The 21601-nt window shown below is 43.0% G+C and overlaps 1 protein-coding gene across 10 annotated transcripts in view; it reads left to right on the forward strand.

The window, feature by feature from the left end:
* The first annotated feature begins 97 nt into the window (after positions 1-97).
* The window catches only part of SGSM2 (small G protein signaling modulator 2), a 44355-nt gene continuing 22851 nt past the window's right edge, over positions 98-21601 (forward strand). For 9 of the 10 annotated variants that reach the window (XM_085240557.1, XM_085240563.1, XM_085240559.1 and 6 more), the window contains exons 1-6: positions 98-230; positions 5021-5096; positions 16800-16962; positions 18725-18886; positions 20811-20878; positions 21378-21523. In XM_085240557.1, coding sequence (XP_085096683.1) covers positions 174-230; positions 5021-5096; positions 16800-16962; positions 18725-18886; positions 20811-20878; positions 21378-21523 — 672 coding nt within the window. In that variant the 5' untranslated portion in view covers positions 98-173. Of the gene's footprint in view, positions 231-5020; positions 5097-15801; positions 15918-16799; positions 16963-18724; positions 18887-20810; positions 20879-21377; positions 21524-21601 lie in introns of those variants that run through there. The other variant, XM_019621955.3, reaches the window with a different exon arrangement.

The raw sequence follows: 21601 nt of genomic DNA on the forward strand, positions 1-21601 counted from the left end.
CGTCAGCGGGAGCCGCGGAAGATGGCCGCGGAGCCGCGCGGTGCGCAGCAGCCCCTCCGCGCCGGGCCGGGCGGTGCCGCGCCTTCGCCCCGCGGGCGCTGCCGCAGCGGAGCCGGAGAGCGGCTCTGAGCGCGGGGCTCGGCGCGGCGGGCGGCCCCGCTCCCCGCTCCGCCATGAGCTGCTCGGCGGACGCCGCGAAGGAGAAGCTGCTCTGGAACGTGAAGAAGGAGGTGAGGGCGGGCTGAGCCTCCCCGCAGGACACGCTGCCGCGCGGGGTCGCGTCGCGGCGGTTTCTCGCGGGGCGGCTTCGGTCCGATAACGGCACCCGGAGCGTTCCGCGTGACATACGCGTTTAATCTCTTTGGCAGCGGGGCCGATTGTCCGCCCAGAGTAAATAAAACGAAGCTTTGGGCGGAGTGGGTTAAAATCTGATTTTCCTTCGGGAGGGATTTGTAGAAGTGCGGGATTTGTTCCGCTGTTTGACGCTCCCGGTGCTGTTCGCGAGCGGAGCAGACGCGCCCCGTGGCGACCCATCGGCGCTGCCGTGGGATGGCGGCTATGTGCCCGCGGGGCGCTGAGGAGATTTGCGCTGCCCCCGCCGCGCCGGGCGGTCCGGCCGAGCTGAGCTCCGTCCCTCGGTCCACTGCCCCCGAGCAGCGCTGGCAGCAGTGGTGGTAACAGCCGGGCTGCGACGGGCTTTCGTGTGGCGTTCCGGCCGTCACAGCTGTGTGCGGCTGTTCTTACATAAGAGCGAAGCGAGGATGTAATGCTTGTCCCTCACAGCAGGACGAAGTTTTTCTAACGGCTTCTCCTACCCGCTCACGGCTGGGGAGATGGGACGTGGTGGGGCTGTGCAGCCACAGGTGTGCTGCTTCGTTATGGAACTGCGCCTTAAGCTGGGGCCTCTGGGACACGGCAGAACGGGCTTTGGTGAGGGATTCAGTGCTCTTCTCTCGAGGGTTAATGTTTACGTAGATAAATAAGTCTGAGATGCGTTTTCGCACCTGTACTGTCCTGATGTGTGAAAGGGATTTTCGTGATCCCGGCTGGCTCGAGCAGAGCTGTGCGTGAGGTAGCAGCTGTGAGTGAGGAAGCAGCTGTGCTGCACAGACACGGGGGGGGGAGGAACCCAGCGTCGGTTCTGCACTGGAAATGGTATCGGGAGGTGCCGAGAGGGAGGCTCTTTTCAGACAGTCTGTTAACGCAGGCAGGAATTGAACACCAAGCCCTGCCATCCCAGCCGACAGACTTCTGGAGAGGCTTTCAGCCTCCTTTTTTTCTGTATGCTTTTTCACACAGCTGTTTTTTACCTGCCTTGCTTCTGTTTTGTTTGGAAGTTGAACTGTTCCATATACGTTCTCAAGGCTGTCATTCCAATTTTTAGTCCTTTGAAGCCGGGCTGTTCATCCTGTTGCATTATTTTCACGTTAGCTCAGCGTCTAAAGGAGTTCAGAGTAATGTTGTTGTTTTTTTTTTTCTGCATGGTGTTTACACCAATCCTATTAAGATTCAGTGAGTTTGCAAAACACAAAAGGGGAGTCTCTGAAGTCACTTGGTGCAGAGTGGTTTTTTTTTTTATTATTATTTTTTATTCTCTTTCCCCACAGCAAAAACTGTTGTATTGTTCCTTTGGGAAAACTTGATGCTTTTTGCTTTTCTCAAATTGACTTTTTATTCCCCACTGGTAAAGAATGTATTTTGTTGGCTCTGATAGAAAGGAGGACATGTAATGTGTTTTGAAAATTACACTCTACTGGGATTTGTGCTGAGGCTGCTTATAAGTTCACATTTCAAACATCTCTCTCTGCAGGATAATCTGTTGTGATGAGTAGGCTCATAAAACAAGATTTCTCTAGCCGTTTCCTTCTACCTTTTCAAATGAAAGCTTTTTGCCTTTTATGGATGTAAATACTCTTTCTAGCTGTGAAACAAACAGAATAACAATAACCTTAGCAGTTCTACCATAAAAAAAAAAAAAATCAGAGCACTTTAGAAATGCAGTTGCTTGTCTTACAACTAAAATGCAATAACTTCTAAACAGAGATTGTTTAACTGCTTTCATTTACACCATCCAGTTCTTCCAGAGTAACAAACGTCAGTGCAGCAGAAACGATCAATAAATGAGTGATAGTTGCAGAAGCTGAAGAAGGCAAGGATGTAAGGATGTGGGAGATGAGGTTTTCTTCCTTGAGGAAAGAATGCAATGGGTATGAACTGTGTTCCTGGTTATTCCAGTGCTTTGTGAGCACTGTTCTTTGCCTCTGACACTGTACCGTCCCTGTGGTGCATCTCCAGCATCCCATCATGATGCAAGGTGCAAAAAAGTAAAAATTAACAAAAATGATAACAATATGACAAAAACTGAAATAAACCCAAACATTTCTCAGCTTAATAAGTTGTCTGTTGTGACCTAAGTTTGGTGTGTGCCTCTGAAAGCACTGGCCAAAAGTCAGAGTAACCCATTGTAACGTGCAACATCTGTTGAAGGAGCTTGCTCTGCCTACGTCTGTGGGCAGAGCTACCATCAGGATATTCTTTGCTCCTCAGGTGCCAGGATTTTTGCTTGGATATCTTTTCCATTCTTAAGGTTGGTAAACTTGGTGCACGTGAACAGAATGTCTTTGGAGACTGTCACTGCGGTCTGTTAAAATAAAGCTTTCTGCAATTCTCTTGCTTTGTTGCCACTTATGGTTCATGAATGGAAGGATTGAAATAAAAGCAGTAAGTGCATCAGCTTCTCTGTGTGATTGTGCCACCTGGCAAGAATAGAAGGCTGACTGATTGGTTAGGCAGTGTACTGGCCTTACAGAGGAGGCATGGGATGGAAGGAGCCTGTGGCACCTTGGAGCCACCGGAGGGGTTTTCTCTCCAGATGCTGTTCTGTTCATGCTGTTGCCTCCTCCCTTGCAGCAAATCCAGACACAACAGACCAAAAGTTCTAACAGATTACTCACCTGTGCAGCTGGATGAGTGAAGGGAGGAGGGGATGCTTGTGTTTATTTTAATGAGAATAGGTTGCACTTGATAAGGTAGATGCCTTTGTAGACTCAGAAAACTTCACTGACAAGTGCCTTCCCAGAACAGACAGTCAGAGCTGCAACAGCATAATTCCCTACAAAGAGAATGATGCAGACTTTGAGGGGAGGGCAGAGAGCTTGTGTTCAACTTGGTTGGAAAGAGTTTGACTGAACTCCTTGCCTAGGGCATCCCTGAATTGCGTGGCATTGAGCAATGACGTATGACTGAAGAACAGTGCATTCCAGTGTTTGAATCTTCTGACAGTGCCCTGAAAATGTGTTGTAATAACATGCAGTAACTCTCCTGAAAATTTGCAAAGCTTTGCTCTGTATTTGGTGGCAGCTGGGAACAGACATTAATTGTTCAGTTGGTCTGTACTGCTTAGTTGGGGGTCCTAGATTTAAGACCCAACAATGGGCTGACCACATGGCACTGCTGCACAAAAGTAGTGTTGATTTATTGCATTCATAACTTTGTTTTTTCTAATTGTGGCTACAGTTGTTTTTTTTTCTTTCTTCCTGAGTCCATACAGTGGCGTCTACATCAGCTACTGAGCTTATAAACACTGATGTGCAGGGGATGCCTGGGAAGTGTGTGACAGCAGGAACTGCCTTCAAGCTCCTGAGCTCTAACTCCTATTAAACTACTCATCTTCCTCCCTGTAGTCAGAGGCAGGATTCCAGTTACTGTTCTTTGGGGAGCTGGGACTGAAATCTTAGCTGCAGTCTTAAGGAATTAACGGTGCCTAAATTCAAGTCTGTAAACTTCAGTCACACGTGCATGGCTTATCCTGGAGCTGCTCTCTGGTGCTCCCTCTTCTAGCCACCTTAATGCCAGTGGCTCTTGGGTACTTTTCCCCTGCAGCAAATGGAGCCATTCGTTTAGTAGCTTAAATATGGTTGGGCTCTAAAGAGGATGTCACATGTTGAAATGTCCGGACAGTGAGCATCAGGGCTGGGGCTTTGTGCAGCTGCTCGTCAGGTCAGGGGCTGTGGGAGTGGGTATGGGCCTCAGGCTGTCAGTTGGAAGAAGGTACGTGTGATGGCTCCACAAATGGTCTCACTGGAGGAATAATTACTCCAAACTGAAGAGAACCTTTGTAGGCAGCTGCCACCTCAAATACACAGCCCAGATGCTGCCCAAGCAATGCATCTGCAGCTCCTCTGGGCTCGGGCACTAAGAGGGAAGAATTGCAACCTTTGGACCTATCAGCACTACAAAGGAGCGGTAACCCAGCTAGCTTTAAACTGCTAATCTCAGGTACCAGGTGCTGCTTAATGAGAGCTCAGTGCAGACCCGCTGGGAAGCAGGAGTTGAGGTCTCCCAGACATGAAAATGCAGCCCCTGTGCAGGCTCGTGGTGGCCATTGCTGTGCCACTTGCACTAACGCCCAGTCAAACTGAGCTGATTCACAGGCAGAATGCTGGGTCTGTTGATAGAGTTGCCTGTGGGGACACATGGTTACCTGCTAGATAATTCACTATTTGATGGACTCCAGGGCTTGCTTAGGATGCACGTCTTTGCAGCTCAGGGATTCCTTGTGTTTAAAAAAGAGCAGAATGCCCTGTGTGGGGAAAAAAAACATGTAGGAATACATGATCTCGATGTAGTGAGCAGAAGTAATATACACAGAAAGGCCAGGGATGCGCCATATAAAAAGCTTGCTAGCTGACCAGCTGACTTCTGCTGAGGAGGTTCTCCAGAGGGCACTCTGAGTGCTCTGAAATAATTCAGCCTTTTAGAGAGGCCTGCTGCAGATAGACTTGTCTGTGTTCTCCTTGTGGTTTACCCCATCCTATAGAAAGGTGTTTCATTTTGTTATTCCTTTCCCTTCTTGCATCCTTTTACCGTTTCCTCTAAGCAGAGAGTAACTTTCATGAGTGATTCATCTTCTAGAGATGGGGAAATGCCAAGCAAAGGTTGAAACGAGCTGAAACTCCCAAGTGCTGTCCTTGTTCGTGTTGGGATTTTAAAATCACTTCTTTTTACTTCTTTCTTGTAGGTAAAGCAGATCATGGAAGAAGCAGTCACCAGGAAATTTGTACATGAAGACAGCAGTCATATCATCGCCTTATGTGGTAAATGGCACACAAAAAAATTAATGCTGCATACTCTTACTTTGTAGGGATTTATTTATTCTGCTGTAAGAGGAAAATACTGGGATTTCAGTATCAGAAAAACATGGAATGCAGGCTCATGCTACCATTTCTTTGTATTTGCTGCATCCATTGGTACTTTATGAATAATAAAACAGTTATTTAAATAGCATTGTCCAAAACAAATGCCAAGCCAAAACAAGGTGATTTTCTAGGAAGCATTAATAGTTTAAAAGTATGTATTGAGAGATAAGTGACTGTTAAGCTACAACCCAGAGAATAACTGGCAAAAGTTGAAGTTTCCAGTCATAGGTTAAATTCTGGCAGCTATCTTCCAGGTTGAAGCAGTTTGTTCTGTAAACTCTATCAGTGTATTTGTAGAATAAAATGTCTCATTCTGAATGAAGCTGACAGAGTTCAGCCCAAAATGTCATTGAAAAAGCTGCATTTTGGAACTTGTGTTACCAAGAGTTAACAAGAAAATAAAACTTCTTTGGAGGTAATACCACAAAGTGCATCAACAACAGCTGATGTTTCAGAACTCTCAAGATCAAAGTCTGAATAAATTATGGAGTTTGACTGTTGTTTGACTGGCCTTTGTAGGCTGACGTGAATGTGTGTCGTGATGCGGAGTGAAGCAGACCCTGTGTGGACTGGTGGATAAAGAATGGTCCGTTTGCAGGAGCCTCAGTAGGAGGCAGCCCCCGAGAGTTTGTACCAGAGGCTCCTGTGGAGGCATAGCCTCTTCATTCACGTGCTTGAAAAGGAATTCTTGAATATTGATTCTGTGATGCAGCCATCATTTGCTGGGGCCAATAAGGATTTAGCACTGTTTGTCAGACTTCAGTGTGTGGAAAATATCACAGCAAGGTATTAGTGAGAATTAAAGCTGCATACAATTGCAAAGGCATGTTGGTCTGTGAACTCCTTGCTGCTTTCTTGTTGTGCTTCAAATTGAAGATTTAATTCAGAGCAGTGCTTGAGAATGACTGGAGAATAGCCATCATCTAAGCAGAGAGGTTAAGAAACGTTGAATTTGCTTTTGAAGATAAGTGTGATAAGTGCAAGGCTGTTTAGAGAGACAAGTACTAGCACGTGTTCACAAAATTCTGAGAATAGTAGCCTGCACTGAGTTCTGCATTTATGTTGTCATTATGTTTAGTATTCCCCTTTACTCTGCTGTGTACTTACACAGAGGAAAGGGTAAATCAGGAAAATGGTCCTGAGATTGGAGCGAATGAAGAAACTTTCATTGTGCCCTTGCTGCAGACTGCCTGTTGAATCTGGATTGTTCCAAGTGAGGGTGTCAGTTCTCTGTCTTGGGGCTGCATTGTTGATGTAAGGGCTGGTGGGGCAGCAGCTGTTTCTGCTTGGATCTGTTCATTAGGAATACTGTAAAATCTTCTTAATAAGTATCTCTTCCTCCTGCTGTGACTTTGTTTGAGTTTGTGCTGAGGATTTGGCAGGGTCTGAAGAACTGATAACAATCTGTGCCTTATTACTACTCAGCAATCGTACCTATCCTAAGGAGATACTCTAACCTGCATAAAGGTCGCTGCTTCAAACGCAGGACTTAATTATCTCTAAAACAGATGTAGGTGAAGCTGAAACTTCCACTATCGCATCAACTAATTGAATGAAGAATTTCCAGCCGATTTGGCAGCAGATTAACTGCTCCTGGCTGGGGTTCTCTTGTGTGTGCAGTTCTCTGTCCTCTCCAATTTCTGTTTCATGTGCTTTCAAGTTTTTTCCTTCTGTTTAAATTTAGATTGGCTCAGTATATGAGTCATTTTCAGTGAGTCTTCAATATAAATATAGAATTCTTGTGAATCATTTTACTCTCTGCAAGGCTGAGCTTAGCAAGAGTCTGTTAAATACATGGTAGTTGATTTTTGATGCCTGCTTGCACTAGAAACTGAAAATTTCCTAGCTCTCTTAGATGCTAAATGGCTGAGGTACCACTGGGTCTTAAGTACTATCTGCTGCTTTTCCCATGATCTTAAGTGTGTGTTTGTTACAGTACATGGGGGTTTGTAAGGACAAGAACTCCTTTAATGCTTCTGTAGCAGATACGCCCTAGTCTGACGAGGTCAGCTGGGAAAGATGACCTTGCACAGATTTTAATTTCCAGATCTTCTTTAATACATTTGGAGGCTGGGGCTCAGTCAGTGTCAGTGGCAGAGTGAGCTAAGTGGGCAGTTTATTGCTCAGCTACTTGAGATACTCCTCTGTTACAGCAACCACTTGTATTTTGGCAAGGGGAGACCAACTGAGCTGCTGAGTAACCACACTGCTGTGTGTGATTTACACGGATGTGGAGATTTATGCAGACAGGTTTTGAGAGCCTTGCTCAAGCAGAACTCCCAACAGCTATCATGAGGGGAAAGTGAACACAGCGTCAGGATTTTAGGTAGTGGTTCTGTGGATAAGTGCATATTGAAATGGGCTTTGCAGGTGCTGGAACGAAGTAGAGCCTGCTTACAGATGGAATAAAGAAGTGCTGTTATGTCCAAGTGTTGTAAAGCCCGTTTCTTTTTAATGATCTGGGGCTGAAATACTTGATTGGAAATTGTGCACAAGCCTATGCACGAGACTTAACCAAACTTTGGAACCAGGAGGATGTGGATGGGTTCCTTGCAGGGAGGAGCCCGCTCCCTTTGGAGAAGGTTGCTGTGGAAGTTCTTGCCTGTTGCTATGCCATCTGTATTTTGCTCAAGCTGTCACCGACTGCCCTGTGTGAGAGAACAAAGCAGTACTTGCACTTTCTATCTCCCTATTTCCCCAGTTTACTCTATTCGTTCACAAGGACAGTGGGTTGCTCTAAGGTGGATTTCACCCATGTAGTGTTAATCAGAAGTGTAATGAAAAGTATAATGAAATGATGCAGGCTGTGTTTAAATTTTTACATCTTTAGTGGACAGACATTTCTGTTAGGAACTGGATGTGGATGTTTTCAGCCCAGGTTATCTTGTGCCGTTGCCTTAGTAACAGTAGCTGACATCATGTTACAAACGGACCATGCCTTGTGTGTTCAGTGAGTGCTGTCCTGCATCCTGCCTTCCAACGAGCTCCCCTGCGGGTTCTGGGGGTGGTGGTGTTCTCACCAGAAATACCTGTCCTTCCCAGCTTTTATGCTTCTGAGGAAAAAGGGAAGAAAAGGGAAGTTTTTCTTGTGTCTGCCTCTGTAGTTATCTGATGTGTTTTTACCAGAAATCAGCAAGCAGGGCTTTCTGGTTCAGCACGCTGCATTTCCCATGCTTGTCCAGCAGCTGTATGAAGCTTCAAGGCTCGCTGTGTGTGGTTGCCCATCTTCAGGTCTGACAGTAATGTGATGCTGTAAGCAAAGAAATTAAAATCTGTTTAAATCAACTTAATGCAGCAAGATAATACCTTGATTGTGGCCAAATCCAAAGACAAGGTCACCTGAATGTTGTTCTTGCTTTGTCAAGGGTGTGTAGCTCATGTCTGGATCTCTCAGGACTGGTTTCCTCCATGAGGAATTATGCTGTGTCCAGTCCAGATCTGTCGTGGTGTGGCTGCTCTAGGGAAATGCCAGCTCTGCCTGTGCAGGAGGGCAGGCCTGCAGGGACGTGGGGGTGACAGCCTGCAGCATTGCAGCTACATCACTGTTTGGCCAGTCAGTAAGGGGAGGTTTATTTCCCTGTTCTCTGCTCCGTTATCATTGTGGTGTTTGTTTAATACACTTCATGTTTTGCTCGCGTACTGCATTTGCAGAGCTGTAATAACTTCCCTGGTTGCTCAAACACTGCTACATTTGTGTGTGTTATTCACTGAAGGAGGAAAAGAAAATGATGTGTGTGGGGGGAGCCTTCTACTGGAAAAGGAACTTAAAGCACTCCATGAACGTGGCGCATGCTTGGTGCCTTATGAATGGGTTATGTAGCCAGAAATTATATTGCTTCTATAATAATAATAGTTAAATGTAGCAGATGTACCTTGTTTTTAAAGGTAAATTGATAAATACTCCAGCTGGAAACAAACTTTGCCCAGACAATGTTTTCCTCAGTGAAGTTAGCAGTGTATTTTCTCCTTGTCAAAACTGTCAGTGGAAGACCGGGAAGCATTTGAACAGGAGTGTGGCTGTGACTCAAGGCCAGGTATCTGGGGAGCACCAGGGACAGGTAATGTCTGAGTACAGGAGTGCCTGCTAGTTAAGAATCTAGGCTGCTGTTGTATGAAAGGGATAACAGCAAAAATGAGGTTAGTTGTGGGACTGTTTTCTTCGTTAGTTTTATGATGACTTGTTATCCCATTTTGCACAAAGCTAATTGTGTTTGAAAGAGAATATGTAATTAGGGACCAATGACTGTTGTGATGTTGGAGCTTGTGTTCTGTTTTTTCTCATTCAAGATTTGAAATATGAGCAGTTATCAGAGTCACCAAAAGTCATGACTGCCAGCCCCAAGCAATGAAAAATCACGAGTCAGAAATATTTTCCTTCATGGCTCTAAATTACAAGACTAGATTAAAGTTCATGACAGGAAAATAAAAGCAGCTGAAGAATAGAAGTACGTTTCATATCCAGAGATTTTTGCCCAGTGGCACACTTCAAAATGATAAAGTTATCAAGAGAGTATCAAAAATCCAGAGACATGCAGTAAAATCTTGGGAGGTGGCAATGTGTGAAACTCTTGTTTGTTTTTGAAATGCACAACAAGCTGTTCCCAGGCAGTTCAGCTGGAGTCACACATTTGTAGTTCTTCTGGAAATCAGCCTTTGGGAACAGATGCTCTTGCTTACACCTGCTTTTGTAGGAAAGTACCTAGAAGCTTCTGAATAGCACAGAAAAGTAAGAGTTCTATTGTCACTCTTCCTTTTTTTTCTTAGTTTGCAGAAATGTATTTTACATAGAAACAGGTGTAAATAACCATTGTCCAAACAGACGTTTTATTGTTTTAATTATTTTGGCATGAACATTTTTAAAAACGCAGTTAATCATTTATGTAAATGCAGGTCTGTTGGAAAAAAAAAAATAATAATAATAATAAAAATTTAAGTCTGTGTTCCTATCCCTATTTGGAAACAAACGGAGCATTTTCAGTGATGAGTAATACCTTCAAAGTAGTTTACAGAGATTCCACATCATTTCATAAACACATTAGCCCTAAGAGAGATTATCATAATTGAGGGGAGGTAAATATTTTTTTCACACAAATTTAAAAGCTTTTTGATAGTGCCCCAAAGTTGACCACTTTTAAGTAATGAGCAGAGTGTTAGAGGGAGGGGAAATAAAAGAGTGAATATTAGCTCTGCTATGAAATCAGATTTTGAACTGCGCGTGCTTTTAGCTTGAGAAGTGAGGTACAGTTTCTCATGCTTTTTAGAGCACTCTGCTAAACATGTTATGTTAGCTCTGGGCTATCAAATTAGATTGCATCCAGTTATTTAGAGAAACCTCAGTTATTTTGATTCACCATAACAGTGTTTAATGGAAACGCTTTCATTTTCTGAAGGGTCCTTGAAGCTTAATGGTCAAGACTTTAAAGAGATGTGGTCACCAACTTCCATCCCTGATGTGTCCCAGCCAGACCTATCTTTAGAACTGAGGACTGTCCATTTAGATACCTTTTTATTCCCTCACTGCCTTCTGCAGGGACTTATTGTGAAAGTGATGTCTATGTTCTGTTTGCGTGGTAGAGCAAAACGCAGGTAGTGAGTGTCTAGGTCAACTTAACTATTAAACTGCACAGCCTTAGGTGTTGAGTTCCAGCTAGCTGCTGCTTCTGCTGTGCTTCCAGGGAGGAAATGAAATAATTACCAGTATTGAAGAAACATCACCAGCAGCCAAGAGAGGTCACTAGGTAACCTATGAGCTCTATAATTCCAGGGGTTTATGTGCTTATAACCTTGAAAATTATAGCAATCCTGAGAAGAAACAATTGCAGGTATTCTTATATCATTCGTAACCCATGTTATGATGTTTAAATCGCAGCAGCAAATGGCTGAGGAAAATGTTAGTTTCAAATGGCCCACTTGTTTTTGGTGCCTTTTTTTTTTTTTTTTCTGGTGTCTGAGGGAATCCTTCAATCTCAGTTGCAGCGATTGCTGCAGACTTGGGTTTTGATTAATGATGTATTGAGGATCAAATGAGGGAGCGGGAGTTTGGCTGTAGCATAGCTCCTTCTTTGTTATCTTTGTCTCCTGCCCCACGAGCCTGAGAAGTCTGGACAGTCTGTGATCCTTGGTGTTTGAAGACAGATGTTAAATGGGGTTGAGACCTAAGCACACTCTTCATATTCTGTTTTTCTCTCTTGTATAAAATGCCCAGAGCCGCGCTCTTTAGACAGAGGAGCATATTGGGATCCATCCTCTACAGTCATTTACTTCTTGGAAAGAGTGCAGGTACAGAGTGTTTCTCAATGACATGGCATGCTGTAACTTGGTGATGAGTTTCAAACTGGGCAGATCTGTGATTACTTGGGCGCAGCAAAAGCATCCTCCTCCTCTTGCTTGTTCTTATTTTCTTCAAGTCTCGTGAATCCTATTCCCTGTGCACAGTTTCCATGAAAACAAGGTATTTAGCTAAGGAAAGGCTCACCTAAATAAATCCCATTAATAATCCTTCCACAGGCCTTCTTTTCTCTGCTTGCCATTCTTCCAAACTCATCACTGGAGCTCTTTTATTTCATAGTCTGTTAATTCTTGTCAAGATCTTAATGAAGGGGGAAAAAAAGGAGGGTGTTCATCTGACATTGCAAGATGTATCCTTGTTGAAGTCATTAAAATGTGACATTCTTTAAAACTTGTTGGAGACATGGATTATTTTTTCTGTAAATCAATAATATATCTGCACTTATTTAATTAAGTGGTGGATACTGCAGGGGATGTTCCTTATAATTGGCTGGAGTTGATGAACTATCAGATGGCTGCCGTCAGCTGAATGATGCGAATGAATTATCTGAGCTGTGTAGACTTTCTTCCAAGCACGGTGCTGCTCCTCCAGTGCGCCCACAACGGGGATCTGTGTTTCTCTTTTTCATGCATGTATTGTAGCTATGGTGACAGTAGGAAGCTCAGGCTTTCTGAGCATAGCGTAGTTTTTACCTGCGCGCATGTAAACATATAAATAAAGGCAAATGTATGTGTGTACAGGCTGCACTAAGTGGAGCTCTAGAGATGTAATTGAGGTACTTGTGTGATGTCTGCTGCAGAATCTGGGCACATCTGTGGATCTGTTGGCAAAGCTGCATTTACTTTGTGCAAATCGTGTTGGCTGAAGAGTTCATCATGTTGTCTGTATATATTGAGCTCAGTAACTGGCGTAGACCAAGGACTTCTCTTCCAAAAAAGATATCTGGCCTGGATTTCAAAACTGAAAGATGTGGAGAATCCCCCTTTTCTGTGGATGTTTTGTTCAGCATTCCTGCAGATAAAAATATGCACCTTACTTCTAGGATGAAGCAATCTGTTCTTAGTTTCCAGACTGCAGCTTGCTTTCTGGCAGAGGTGGGTCCTCAAATACTTTGTATTTCCTCTGCAAAGACATTTGAGTGTCGCTGTTGGTGTCCTCTCTTGTCTTTAAAAAGATTCTGAAGCTTGAGATGATTCTTTTGCATGTGTATCAGTTTGTGCTGAAGATTCCTTTCTGTCTGAGCTTGGTTATGTGTGCGTGCAGGAGTGCGGCTGTGGGTGATGCTGAGGAGGTGCCATGAGATGAGTGCCTGCCTCTGGGCATGCAGTAAGCAAAAAAGCCTCCGTGCATCTTCCAGGCTGCTGACCTCTTTAACTAATGTGCTGTGAAGCTCTTGTGCAGCTGCTGTGTCGGAGGGCTGCTCTGAGGAGGTGACAGCTGTCCTGTCCCACATGGCGGAGTAGGAATGTGTCTGCTGAAAGACTTACTCCCTTCCTTGAATGCTTCTCAGTTTAGCTGGAAATAAGCCACTGTGTGCTTGAAACTTAATTCAGATTAAGTCGGGTATGAATTTAAAGTCAATTGGCTGTTGTGGAGTAATGCTCTTGTATAAAGGAGCCCTGAGAGAAAAGCTGAAGAAAGCTGGCCTCAGTCTGGTGGTGGAGGCGAAGCAAGCGATGTGGAGGTGACACACGTTGTGGCTGGGACTGAAACCTAAAGACCTCCGGTGCTTTGCACATAAAACTGGATGTGGTGCATTAATCTCATCCTGTGGTACACATACTGTGAGGCAATCCAGGAGCTAACTGCAGCATGTCTGCCCTTGCAAATAACTGCTCTGTGTATTGCAGTCAGTTGGGTTCTGATGTTACGCCAGGTCCTTGTGATGAGAAATGTCACAGTGGAATAATTAAATACTGGAGCTTCAGGGGCAGTCACTGTGGAAATTGCCCTCCATGGCAGCTGCAACGTTTATTAGTAATTAAAGCTGTGCCTGCTATGCTTTTCACTAAATTTGCTTCATCAATATTTTATTGTTCTAAAGAAATAACAACAACAAAAAAAATACAGAGAAGGTGGGAAGAGAGCCTGTTTCCTAAGCAACAGCAGTGCACTTATTTGCAGTTATTTTTAAAGGCAGGTTGCTTCATTTAAGATCTGGTATCAGTTATTACTGCATTGCTTTAAGCATCTTGAAAGCTGCCTTTTTTTCATTTTCTCTATTTCTAATTGAAAGGCAGAGCAAAACAGCAGCTGAGTTAGGATTCTTTGTGATGATTGCAAGACAGGATCTTGGGCTGTGCTGTGAAGAGCATCCCCTGCTATCATCACTGTTGTTCCCATCCCACTCTGCCTGGCCTTGCACAACCCTGTGTGCAACCAAACGCCCCCGCTCCTGCTTCTCTATCAGATGCACAGATGCTCCCTCTTCCTTTGAGTAGAAACAGCCGTGCTTGCAGAGATGTCATCAGCACTGGGCTCCCACTTGTAAGACTGCAGGCAAACAGGCATTGCCTCTGCCACCTACAGATGTCCTTTGATTGCAGCAGATGTTTGCCAATTTGAGCTGACTGCTGAGAGGTCAGGCAGGGATGTGCCTGTGTCTCCTGCCTTTCTTTCATGGAATGGTGCTCTCTTTGGCTTTTGCACATGATATGGGTGAAAAAGCAAGGCAGTTCTGAGGCAGTAGTCTTCTCTGTGAGTATTTGGTTGTTGCTTCTCTTGGACTTGTGCTCCTCTGGGTTCAGCTTCAGCCCTCGTGCAAGCAGCAGTAAGTGTGCTAGGACAGTTATTGCACAGTAGTTTGGGGTCAGCTGTGGTAGTGCCCTAATTATGGAGAAGTTATTGGTGTTCCCTACTTTGGGATATGATTTGTGTACCAGTAGGTGTTTATACAGTGCTTGTTGCAGTGAGACCTTAGTGAAACAGAGAAAGTAATAACCACTTTTAAAAAAATGTAGGATATTCTGTTCTTCTAAAGAACAGTTTGTTGGTGCAGTTTGATGTGAGACTGGAGGCTAATAACCAATGGAGGGATCACAGCAGAAGGTGAATCCCCATTTCTTCAGATAGGTATTAAAGTGTACAGATACCTTGTACCACTCAGCGAGGCTTTGTTTGGACTGCAGTGACTTGGAAGCAGCATAGGTGGGTCAGTATTTCCTTTGTGTACTTTCTAGCTCAATAGAAACTTTGTCTATTTGTCCTGGGGATAAAGGAGGTGTGGATTTGAATAGCAGAAGCATTGATACTGAAGTATCGGTTGAATACTGTGAATGTTTGAATGCTTTTATTTATTGAGAGAGTCCAGCAACAAAACAAAAGAAAAAACCCAACAAGTCCTTAATTATCAGTAAGTGCATGAGACATGCAATTTCATTACACCAGCTGCGCGGCCTGCCACGGGCTTGCCCATCCCCTGGGTTACCTGCTCGCTGGAGGATGGCTGCATGTGTGGGGGGTTTTCCTGTGTTTGAGTTGTCCCTGTTGTTCAGCTGTCGAAGCTGATCACAGCACAGTGCATCACGATCCTCTGGTTTTGACATGCTTAGCAGCAGCACTTATGTGACGTCTCACATTAGACATGAGGTAATACATGTCTCTTGTTTCACTTGCAGATGAAACTGAAGATTCTGTTGAGTCTTTCCCATGTAGGTGATGCAACGAGGGAATATGTGAAATTTATTCTGAAGAATTTTCAGTTTAATTAAATTTAGCAGGGGCTAAGATGGAGGAGTAAAGAGTATGTTGATTTCTGTTTTACCGAGAATGAATTCAAGGTGCATAGTTAGAAGATTTGATTTTCCTAAATCAAGTTACTGTTATCCTGATTTATTTAAAAAAAAAAAAAAAAATTACATGAACATTCTAAAGCCACATGAGCAATCTAAGCCATCAATATTTAATTCTACTGGCTGTTCCACTGGGAAATTAGGGATTTTCATGGAAAATTTACCTTTTGTCAGATTTTATCCAATATTACTTAGCTTAAAGACATATCTGCCTTCACAGTTGAAAGCAAAATAGTTGTTATCCCACAATGTGTTTCCCATTTCTTTTCTAGTGCTGTTTTCCACACTTAAAAAGCAAGTGGTTATATTTTCAGAACACACACAAGGTTAATTTCTGTAATAGAGATATGTTAGTGGGAAGCCAATTAGAGATTTCTTTTTTTCGGAATGTTAAGATACAAAATGTGAAGTTATGAAACCTCAAAAATGCTTCTCTTATTTTTATTTTTTTTTTAATTCATTCAGCAGGTAGTTATTCAGTCTTGCAAAGCAAAGAAATAGGAGAGCAGTGCTGGAAATTAAGAAAGCATCGTAATAACTTAATGCAGACGATCCTGTGATCCTTCAGCTGCTGCAACAGCTTCTAGGCTAACTAAATGCAGGAGATGTGTCCGTGTGCTGTTAAGTCTTGGAGTTGGGGTAGGTTTCAGGGGCTCAGCAGAGAGGACAGTCTTTTTCAGACACAGGCTTTTGGTTAGCATGGGATTGGAAACCATTAAGTACTGTAAGTCTTCAGGAAATGCTCAGCACCTGAAGGTGCAACGAAATGCTGCCTTCTGTCAAACTTAGCTGCCAAATCTTGAGAGAGATGTGATGTGTATCAGAGCAGATGGAATACTGTTTATTACTCGTAACACAAATTTAACTTGGCCATTCCAACTGCAGTTTACTACAGAACAGGCTGCTGGCTTTGAAGAGGAGAGAGCATTGCTCAGGTGCTGAACACAGACTTTTCTATAAGGGCTGGTAGGCCTCCGTGGGTTTCAGTGAGGGTGCACACCTTGCAGATGTCATTTAGTTGGGGTTTTTTCCTCCCTGTGAATGAATTGATCTGTTCCCCATGCCTTTTTATGGACGATGTTGACTTGACAACTCATCTGCAATGAAGTTTTAAAAGCTTCTAGATGGGGAGCTTTTTTGTTTCTTTTTGTTTGGGTTTTTGTTTGTTTGTTTTTAATTTTTCCTGCTGCAGTTTAAATGAGACCAGGTTAGGTTTCTCGGCAGGCTGAAATGAATTGAATTGGTTCTGCCGTGAAGATTTCATTGGAGTTTTTGCATTTGGTTTCATCTTCAGTAGAATCTGGAATTCTTTCACTGCCAGTAACTTACAAGGTGCTTATAACTGCAGATTATTTACATACTTGCATCATCTGATTCTGAGATCTAGTTTGGCTGTCTTTCTGCAGCTCTCTGTTCTCATGTCTCTACGCCTGACCGGTTTGCATTAGCAGATAGCACTCACCAAAGAGAAGGCTGAAGGACAGGAGTACCCATGGATGTATCTCCTTCCCTTTCTTGCAGGTGTTGTGGAAGCATGTCTCCTGCACATGCTGAAACGCAGGGCTGCTGGCTTCCTGCGAACCGACAAGGTAGCTGCGCTGTTCACCAAAGTTGGCAAGACATATGCAGTTGCAGGAGACATATGCAAGAAAGTGCAGGAGCTGCAGCAGCAGGTGGAGAGCAGGTGAGGATGATGTCTGTTTACTAGCAAAATTCACACAGTATTTATGAAGAGGATACACAGATCACTTGGTAAACACAGAGGGCTTTTTCTTTGCCAAATTTGCAGAAGCTTTGAATCTTGAGTGTCAAATAAGACAAATGTTTTAGTTTCATCAAGCTGACAGCAGAAGGACAGAAGTTGGGAAGTGGGTCTTTCGTGTTTTGTTTAGCTTCTTACAGTGCAAAGGATTAAGATGGCTAGTCCATGCAAAGCAACAAAAGTTACTGACAGAGTGCTCACAGTCTGGGTACGGTGGACCACCAAAGAAGTGAAAGGAGCACTGTCAGTATGCAAATGTATTTTGGACACCTGTAATTGAATGGTTAAGAAGTGAACATTGACCATGTCGGAATATCCAACGTAAATAAAAATGTGTTCTGCTGGGAATTTTCTTCGAAATTGTATTTCTACCACATGAAGCTATGCAATGTTACAACAGAAAGCACAGCAGACTGGGATCTCCAGAGAACAGTCCCATCCTGCTCCTGCATCAAAACACCACCCCCACAGCATGCCTGAGGCACGGTGTGCAGCTGACCCTCTTTCAGTTGGAGTCAAATAGATTTGTTGGGCAGCAAGTAACTCCACAGAATGGAATGGCTCAGAGACCACCTTGTTGGCCAGTCCCTGCATTGTTTACATCTGCACTTGGGAAGTGAATCTGCTTTGTATAACCAGCTCACCATCCTGTCACTCACTAAAACACAGCATTAAGCACCCCATTTCTGCATTGGCCCTTCTGAAGTGCTGGCTAATACTATAGGAAGAAGCAGGGAGTCATGGCTGTAAGCAAGCTACCAGCTGGCTTTGGATGCTCATTTGCTTTAGTTCTGGTTTCTCAGTTTGATATTGCTTATCTTTTAGTTGTCTTGCTGTCTTTCTGTAGGAAGTAAGAGAGAGGATCTCCCTGCCAAGGCTCCAGCGCAGCTGATGCTGTAGCTGTACATGGTGCTTCACAGAGAATAAAAAGATGGGCCTGTGTCCAAGGACTGCCTGACAGTGGTATGGCAGGAGCTCTATAGAACTGCTCTGCCTCTGTTAATCCCAAACCCTGCTCCATGCTTCTGGTCTCAGTAGGAATATTTTGCACTGAAACAGCTTTGTGCCCTCTGGGGATCATGGCTAGCTTGAGTTTGATGGTAGAATCTGAAGGCAAGAATCTGGTTTTTTATTTTAGCATCCTCTGTGTAGCTTTCCCAAATAAGTAGGAAGATTTATTTGATAAGAAGCTAAATTCTGTTAATCAAATGCAACTTACTTTATGTTACACTTGGCATTTTGTTATGTCTTCATTCTTTTGACAGCTACAGTCTGCTATAGATTTGCTGGCTGCTCATTTCAGCCTAAATTGCACGTGGAAGTTCGAATGTTGGGATTTTTCTAAAGCACCAACAGCAAAAGATATTTTTGCTGGTGGACTACCTCACCCAATATAACTAATACAGACCTGTTTGGGGCTATATTTAGGGACTGCTTGGTATCTGATTTTAGTCCAAAACTCAAGTGTCCCAAATCACTCATTACAGCTATGATTTTCAAAAAATCCCTGACTAAAATCCTGAAACCCGATGTGGTGAGTGCTGACATAGCTAGTATACAGATATGCATTTGTCAGACACGTGCTGTGTTTTCCAGCACCTCTCTGTGTAGACTTGTCACTGGAGGTATTCCAGTGAGAAAAGATTGTGAACTTTGGCAACTTTTATCTTATGTCCTTTTTCAGGAAAAATCAGCCGAACTTGCAGGAACCCCTCAAGAGGCAAGGATCAACCACAAATAAAACACCTGTACTGACTCCTCAGGCCATCAAACATATATGGGTTCGGACAGCATTGATTGAGAAGGTGCTCGACAAGATTGTGCAGTATATTGTTGATAACTGCAGGTAAAACAAGAATCTAAAGTGTGGATATTTGTCGAAAGTATTTTGTATCCTTTGTATCAAGTATCTACTGATACTTGAATATTTTGAAGGTGTTTTTTTTTATTTTTTACTTCCACATGATTCACCATATATGACAAAGAGAATTTGATCACAGTTGTTCCATGTATTGTGGATATTCACCTCACTGGCTTCTCCATCTGTGCTAGTGAGTTAGGGCCACGTCCTCAAATGTTAGTGATTTTTGAGAACCTCAATTGCAGTGAATAAAACATAACATTTGTTCTTATGCATTTTTATGGCAAACGTATGTCACAACACCCCGTGTTTAAGTCCTTCAGCTCTTCCCATCTTAAGGAAGATGATTTAGAGTTGGAGCCCCATCTAGTGGGAGAGACAGCAGAGGATAATGACATTCTGAGAAATTTGGGTGTTTGGATTTTTGGGCTGTGTGTTTTAAAGTTAGCTTTGCTGCTGTGGTGGGAATACTTTTGGTCACTGCAAGAACTGCTATTTGTAGTTCATTGTTCTTGACAGTGTTTTAAGAACATTCCTCACAGATAAACAATACGTTTTAAGAATGTGTGAATCTCTTGGTCTCTGTGAAAAACTGGCAGCATTGCTTGCAGAGAATTGTTACTTGTCTCCATATTGCATTAGTGTCTAAAGCCTCAAATCAATATACTGGGTAAACACATCTAGCAAAAGGCAAGCTGCTTCCCCTTGAGCTCAGTGTCAAAATAGATGAGGCAGAATGTTCACACTGAGAGGAAGTGACTTACTTGAGATTATACAGCTGATGAATGGAAGAGTATGGATCAAAAGTAGGGATGGTGGTAATGTTATTAAGTATAAAAATTTATATTATAATTTTAATATTTTAATTGAACCGATTGTTCTAGACTTCCTTTATGCTCCATGGAGATCTAGTCAATGTTATTGATTGTGTTTAGGAAATTAATACTAACACAAGTGTCTAAAATAGGCCAAATTAATTTCTTTATAACTTTCTTGCAATATATTTCAATGTACTTAAAGAATAGCTAGAGAATAATGTAGATTGAAAAGACTTTCAGGATGACCAAGTCCAACCATCACCCTGACCTACCAAGTTTCATCATTAAACCGTGTCCCTTGGCACCTGAGTTTAGGATGTGCCATGTAGGAAAAGCCTTCTAAATACTTGCAGACCTAGTGCAACAGTTGTTCTTTGGAGATCAGTATGTGAGCCAGTCAAGCTGTATTACAGCTTTTAGAGGAGATGCATGCATCAGCAGTTAGCAACTGCTTTTTCTCTCCTTTCTAGTTCAGGAAAGGACGGGTTTTAGATCCCTTTGGTCCCATTTCTGGTGGTTTAGGTAGATGGTTTGCTTATTTGCCCATTGTGTGAGAACGTGCATTTGATAATCACAGCTAAATTCTGGTGTTGGAATTTGTTTTGCACTAGAACTGTGATTAAAATCAACCTTGGAAAATGTGTTCTGATTCAGTACGTGTGCAGCACTATAGATGCACAGTCTAGATTCCATTTTCAGTCTTGATAAAGCTCTTAGAACTCTAAATTGTAAAAACTTCCCTTTATATAGTTAATTTAATTGTTTGAATTCACTCTTGAAATGAGCATTTTGCCTCAGTTTTTATTTTTTATTACGTTGACCTTATAGATGACTTCAGTAGTTTTGCTTTCTGCCTGTGCACACAGTCAGCGTCCACTGGACTCCAAGGGGGCTTGCACCAAATACTGAAGAAATTGTTGTCAGTTTAACAAAGAAAGCAGCATGTCCAGCTTCTCTGTTGTTATCTATCTTGCTTTCTTTGGCTTATTTTCTGATAAGCAGTAACGTGATAGTTTTAAAGCCAATTAAGTAATACTACTGGTATCATAACAGCCAGTGTTTTTAACTGGGCTCTAATCTTTTATTCCTAGTAAATATTATGAAAAAGAAGCTTTACTAGCAGATCCTGTTTGTGGCCCAATACTTGCCTCTCTTCTAGGTGAGTTCTTGCAAAGTTACTTCTTATCCTAAAGAAAATAAACTGCTTCTTAAACCATTTTATATTATAACTGTACAAAAGGTGATTCTTATCTCTAGCACATGGTTTGACTGACTGTAATAGAGCAGTGGAGGAGATGGTGTTTGTTGCATTCATGACCAGTAGAGACCAGTACTGTTAATTATTGGTTAGATCAGAGGACAGAATGGAAATGGCTTTTTACAGAATGCTTGCAAGCAGATTGGAACTATAAATGCTTCTGTGGCAGGGTATTGTGTACTAAAGGAATATTTGAATGCAGCTGTAGATAATAGGACCTGATATGTTATTATACATATTATCTATATAGTGGGCTGGCTGATCCTGTAGGATCATTAAGTGATGATTAATAATTCATCTGCTTTGAGAAGAAAATCCCACTTTCAGTACTTGGCCAGCAGTGTAAGATTCAGTAGATTTGCAGGCAGACTCATGTTTCTCTCCTGGGCTCTTTTCTTAGTTGGACCGTGTGCACTGGAGTACACCAAGCTCAAAACAGCTGATCACTACTGGACAGACCCTTCAGCAGATGAGCTTGTTCAGCGACATCGGATTCATGGAGTCCATGGCCGCCAAGATTCGCCTTCAAAGCGTCCAGCACTAGGAGTAGGTATTTTCTGTGCAGCTATTTCAGAGTTACAAGGCACAAATTAACAATAAAAATATCCCAGAAGGAAGATATGT

This window comes from Meleagris gallopavo, chromosome 21 (assembly GCF_905368555.1).
Source record: "Meleagris gallopavo chromosome 21, MGAL_WU_HG_1.1, whole genome shotgun sequence".
Lineage (NCBI taxonomy): Eukaryota > Metazoa > Chordata > Aves > Galliformes > Phasianidae > Meleagris > Meleagris gallopavo.